General features: G+C 42.4%; 1 protein-coding gene across 5 annotated transcripts in view; it reads left to right on the forward strand.

The window, feature by feature from the left end:
* Positions 1–6,202, forward strand: part of GPNMB (glycoprotein (transmembrane) nmb) — a 29,507-nt gene that overhangs the window by 16,923 nt on the left and 6,382 nt on the right. For 3 of the 5 annotated variants that reach the window (XM_011973930.1, XM_011973931.1, XM_011973933.1), the window contains 2 exons: positions 3,528–3,662; positions 4,933–5,035. In XM_011973930.1, coding sequence (XP_011829320.1) covers positions 3,528–3,662; positions 4,933–5,035 — 238 coding nt within the window. The remainder of the gene's footprint in view (positions 1–3,527; positions 3,663–4,932; positions 5,036–6,202) is intronic. The other 2 variants (XM_011973932.1, XM_011973934.1) reach the window with 1 other exon arrangement.

Below are 6,202 nucleotides of genomic sequence, written 5' to 3' on the forward strand. Positions count from 1 at the left end.
CTACAACTATAACTGTATTGAACAACTTTAAACATATAGCTTCATTCTAGTAATCCTTTAGAAGAAGCAATTTCTTTATCTACAAGTATTAATGATCTTCTTTATAAAAAAGAGAACCAGGTATAAAATTCAAAATAAATTACAGATGCCTTTAATATTTAAGTTCCAGAATGGTAAAAGACTTAATGTTAGGTTGTTTAATGGTAGTCTACTTTGAATTCCATTTTTATTAAACTAGCTTGTTTTTCTTATAAACTATTTATATCATAGCATGTGTTAAAAATACATTTGAAGCCAATGAAAAGTTATTTAAAATTTCTGTTATAATTTATCCCTAGGTGAGACCATAAGATATAAACTAGCGGGCTAGGCGCAGTGGCTCACATCTGTAATCCCAGCACTTCGGGAGGCCGAGGCAGGTGGATCACCTGAGGTTAGGAGTTCAAGACCAGCCTGGTCAACATGGTGAAACCCCGTCTCCACTGAAAATATAAAAATTAGCTGAGCATGGTGGAGAGTGTTTGTAATCCCAGCTACTTGGGAGGCTGAGGCAGAAGAATTGCTTGAACCTGGGAGGTGGAAGTTGCAGTGAATTGAGATCGCACCACTGCACTCCAGCCTGGGCGACAAGAGAGAAACTGTGTCTCAAAAAAAATAAAATAAAATAGAGTAAACTAGTAACCCCTACAAGTTAGTTAAGTTTTATTGCAAAGGAAAGCTGCCTGGCTTTATCTAAAGATGTTAGATCAATCATAATCAACCCCAAAATGCCTTAAACCAGCATCTCTCTTAGGGAGAGCGAGAAGGGACGTTTCTAAAAGGGGTCTCTTCCAGGTAGCATTTCCAGCTCTGCAGGCCATGTTAAAGGGCTTGGATGACTAACTATTATATTATTGTTTGGCCAAAAAAATATGTTCTCTCTGCTTTGGTAAGTGGCTTCATAATAATGCACAGCCAAAAATAGAAATGAAATGCAAATGCAGGAGTGAGGCAGAAGCAAGTCGAAGAGGTGACTCAGGTAGATGGGTTTAAATCCGAAGGCAGATGTGTGTGTGCTATTTTTAAGTCACAGAATTCTCTTCCCTTAGCTAACAGTGCTATTACTCGTTTTTCAGACTTGTGAACAAATCTGAAAAAATAAAAAAACCTTTTGTAAGACCGATGCTAATTACTGTAACACTCTCTCTTTATATAAAATAATATTATATCATAGAGAACTTTCCCAGAGAATCAAGAGCTTTCACACCATTCTCTGGGCAACAGGGACATAAATACTGAATTAAGGATGAAGCTGACCTTCTTTCTCATCTGTGTTTTAAGGTGTGCGTTTCTCTCCATTAGCCCTTGAATCATACCTTGACTTTATAGACACAATGTTTGCAAAGCTCCATGTGCTTTTTTATTTTTTTTGAGACAGAGTCTTGCTCTGTTGCCCAGGCTGGAGTGCAGTGGTGCAATCTCGGCTCACTGCAACCTCTGCCTTCCGGGTTCAAGCAATTCTCCTGCTTCAGCCTCCCCAGTAGGCAGGACTATAGGCATGCGAACCACCATGCCCAACTAATATTTCTTTATTTTTAATGGAGACTAGGTTCCACCATGTTGCCCAGGTTGGTCTCGAACTCCTGACCTCAAGTGATCCGCCTACCTCAGCCCCCCAAAGTGCTGGGATTACAGGTGTGAGCCACCATGCCCGGCCTCCATATGCATTTTAAAAGCATTCTATCTAAGGTAGAATCATTGACTTTTATTATTTGGTCATTTTTTAAGAAAATAAGTTTTATTTCATTTTTAGCACTAAAGTATATGCAGAGCAAGAGAAGTTCCATTTTATAATATGGCAGGGTCGTGATTCCGTGCTCTAACTTGACAACTAAATTCTGCCCGTCAAGAACTTCAAAATAAGAAATTGTATGGTTTTCTGGAGAAGAGCTACTGAACTCGAATGCCCTGTACAAACAATCCTATTGCTATAGAGTAGATCATTTGAATCTCAGGACAGACAGAATGACTGTTTTGTCATTTCCAGAGGACCAATGTGAAACTCAAGGGATATTCCCAAGAGGCTGCCACAGCCCTTCCTGCTGGTAAACCATTGCATTCAGTCTAACAGTGTCCAGGCCTTTCTGGGCTTTACCTGAGCAGCATTTCTCAAAGTGTGTGCCATGGAGCATTCATTTCTGGACCTTTTCTGAGAACTGCTCTGAGAAACCTGCTCTGGGCACAGGAAAATCACAGGGATGTTTACCCGCTGACGGTTCTGAGATGCCCTGGAGAAATCTCCCAGCCGGCTTCACTCACATGTCACTCAGTTAGAAATGCAGCTCTTATGAGGCTTTGACGTCCTTCCCCAAGACTGAGTCCGCTTCACATATCTTTTGAAATTAAGAAGAAGATTGTATTTTCAGTATCGTTATTTTCTTTCTAGACTTTCTTTTTTTTTTGAGATGGAGTCTCACTCTGTTGCCCAGGCTGGAGTTCAGTGGCGTAATCTTGGCTCACTGCAAGTTCCGCCTCCCGGGTTCATGCCATTCTGCCTCAGCCTCCCTAGAGTAGCTGGGACTACAGGCGCCCGCCACCGTGCCCACCACCGTGCCCACCACCATGCCCGGCTAATTTTTTTTTTTTTTAGTAGAGACGGGGTTTCACTGCGTTAGCCAGGATGGTCTCAATCTCCTGACCTTGTGGTCCGCCCACTTCAGCCTCCCAAAGTGCTGAGATTACAGGCGTGAGCCACCACACCTGGCCTCTTTCTAGACTTTTTATCTTGCTGAAGGAGCAGCGAGGTCTTAATTAGAGCCTGTTAAATTGTAACTAATAGGGCATTAGATTCTTTGCTCTAATTATATTCAAGGCTTCTTTTTCAAAAATGTCTTATATTCCCTCCTTTCCTTCCTCACATCTCTGCTCATCACAGTAAGACTTTTAGAATTTAGCTTTGGAGCTGTGAGACATCCAAACAGGGAAAGAATGATCTTTTCCCATATTACTGGAAGAAAGAAACTGTGATTTATTAAGTACTCCCTCTGCAGCAGTGATGAGCAGCAGGTTTTATATACTTTATGTCATTTAAGTTTCATAGTTCAGCCCCCAGAGGACAGCAAGTATTGTTCTTATTTTACAGATGAGCGAATAGAGACAAAAACAGATTAAATGATGTGCCTGTGGTCTCAAACAGCTAAAAACAAGGGAAACTGGAATTTGAGCCCAGAATACCTGCTTCCAAAATTAAAATATAACTTCATCTATTATGGCCAGGTTTATTTCTTCATGACCATTGTATCACACATTTTAATACAGTTTCAACCTTTTATTTGCTTCTTGTGTTCACACAAAATGTGAGATTATGCTTCCTTACATAATTTAGCAATTATAATACCTTATAGCTCTCACATCTGTGTAAATTATGACACATTTAGTTGAAATTTCTATAGCAATTTCATAGTATAGCATTCTTGATATTTTTCTAAAAAGCAAATGGCAAATGTTTTGATTTTTTATTATATCATGTGTATCTTTTACATTCGTAGCAACTACTCTAAAATCTTGTTATTCAAACACCCCAGGACCTGCTGGTGACAACCCCCTGGAGCTGAGTGAGATTCCTGATGAAAACTGCCAGATTAACAGATATGGTCACTTTCAGGCCAGCATCACAATTGTAGGTAAGGCTGAAGATGAAGACCGGTGAGGAGGGATGCTAGACTCCACCTAGGGTCACACGCTCTCTTTGCTAACTCTGAAGGGGTGGAGGTAGGTGGTAAGGGCACCCCTCTGCTTGTCTAAGATGACACCACACATGCAAGAGCAAAGACCCTACTCATTTCTAGATTCCCACCTGCCTCCCTGGCCTTCCTTCCACATCCTGGTGGAAACAAGCCTACGGTGAAGGCCACATGCTAATGAGCCTGCCCTGGGCCTGTATTCCACCTCTGCAGCCCAGCCATCTGAATGGGGTATGTAGGGTAAAGGAAGGCTAGCATCAAGTTCCCACAACTTCCCCTGTCTTCCCCTAGTTAATTTTCACAAAGTCACACTTGTATGTGAAAAGGGGAAAGAGCAGGCCACCACACATGACTGTGCATTTGGGCACAGCCCTAAGGCATACAACAGAGAAGACCGAGGGGAACTGAAGCCCAACCTATGCTCACCGATTCTGGGAGTGAAGATGGAGGTGGAAGCCCAAGCAGTATCCCTTGAGTCCAAGCCACTTGAGAAGCTGGCCAAGGCCTGAGCCTGGGGCTGCATCTACCCAGGATTACCTTTTCCTGAAACACCTTCCAAGATGGAGTGCTGCTTTCTGATGCACACACAGGCTCTAGAAACAAAAATCTAGGTTGGACTGAAAAACAGTTCAGTTTGACTTTGAAAATGCTGCATGGATATGTATCCTAAGCTACGGGGGTAGATTGCCAGATCTGATATGTTTCTGTATGGCAAGAAGGCTGTCTTCCTTTTTTAATTTTTTTCACTTTCTGATGTATTAAGAGCTGTACCTTAGTCCATTCAGGCTTCTATAACAGAATTCCATAGACTGGGTGGCTTATAAACCAATAGCAGGAATTTATTTCTTGTAGTCCTAGAGGCTGGGAAGTCCGAGTTCAAGGTACCAGCACATTCGGTATCTGGTGAGGGCCCACTTCCTGGTTCACAGATGGCACATGGCAGTCTTCTTGCTGTGTCCTCATGTAGTGGAAGAGGCAAAAGGGCTCTCTGGGGTCACTTTCATAAGGGTATTAATCCCACACATGAAGGCTTCACCCTCATGACCTAACCACCTCCCAAAGGCCCCAGCTCCTAATGCTGTCACCTTGGGGGTTTCAACATATGAATTTCTGGGGGACACAAACATTCAATCTATACCAGAATGATTGTTTGGCTTTGTCTGATTTCTGTTGTATTTTGATGTGTTTTTCTCTGGGGTTATTTTGTTAGAGGGAATCTTAGAGGTTAACATCATCCAGACGACAGACGTCCTGATGCTGGTGCCAGGGCCTGACAGCTCCCTAATAGACTTTGTTGTGACCTGTCAAGGGAGGTGAGTATATTATCTCCAACAGAGGCATGGGTCAAGTGAGGACCTCAAGTCTGAACAAAGGCATTGACCACCAGTTACCTCTTTTAAGTTGATTTGAATTCCTATTTACTGGTAACCTTAGACAGGAAGGGCCCTAGGGGGTGCTGTCAAGCACACATTTGTTTTGCCACAGTTGAGCAATTGAGAAACCTTTAACAATTAAGCTGAATAATAATTATGATAACTGTTTGAACACTTAACTGAATTCTTAACACCTTATACCTGTTCTCATATTGAATCCTCACAACAATCCTATGAGCCTCCCCATTTTACAGATGAGGCAACTGAGGCCCCCAGTGGTCACAAAACTTGCCTACCAATGGAATGCTGGTAGCCAACAGAGTGCAGCTCACAGGAGAGCTCTTAAGCTTCCAGGAAGCTGCCTACGCTAACATTAATAGCAATGCCTGATAATCCTCTCTTTAGAATTTACAAAGCTCTTTCCAATGCATTATATAATTTGGTTTCCTATGATTTGGTCATGACTATATGTAATAAAGTAAATATAAATGAACGAATATATAAATGCTATATTGACTAACTAAATATACATTAACAAATCATTTGCATATAATATATAAATTACTTGATTAAAATATATATGTGTGTAAATACATAAATTAATCAGGAGAATGAGGTGGTATGAAGATGTGGCCTTATTTGGTAGAAAAGAAGAGCTGAGAAGCTCTCCACCTTGGGGAGAGGACCAGAATGAGGGTAAGGGTGGCAGAAAATAGAGTGAAAGCTGACCCAGGGAGTAAAGCTGCTGCGAGAGGCCCGGCTGGTGAGAAGAGGGACTGTCCCCATTCCAGACTCCGCCCCATGAGCCCAGCATCAGAGCCTGGTCTCTCCATCCAAGAAGGCTGCCATGAGATAGTGGTCAGGACAGCAATGGCAGGTAGCCTAGCATCAAGGACAGATGAGTCAAACCTTTTCTGTTCAAGTCCCAGCTCCACCCCTGGCTGCTTGTATGACCTGGACTCGTTAATCTCTCTCCCTGAGATGGTTTGTCATCTGTTAAACTGGGGTAATGTTACTTTCTTCAAAAAGCTATTGAGAGAGGCCGGGCGCGGTGGCTCACGCCTGTAATTTCAGCACTTTGGGAGGCCGAGGTGGTGGATCACCTGA

Source organism: Mandrillus leucophaeus, unplaced genomic scaffold (assembly GCF_000951045.1).
Source record: "Mandrillus leucophaeus isolate KB7577 unplaced genomic scaffold, Mleu.le_1.0 Scaffold140, whole genome shotgun sequence".
Classification (NCBI taxonomy): Eukaryota; Metazoa; Chordata; class Mammalia; order Primates; family Cercopithecidae; genus Mandrillus; species Mandrillus leucophaeus.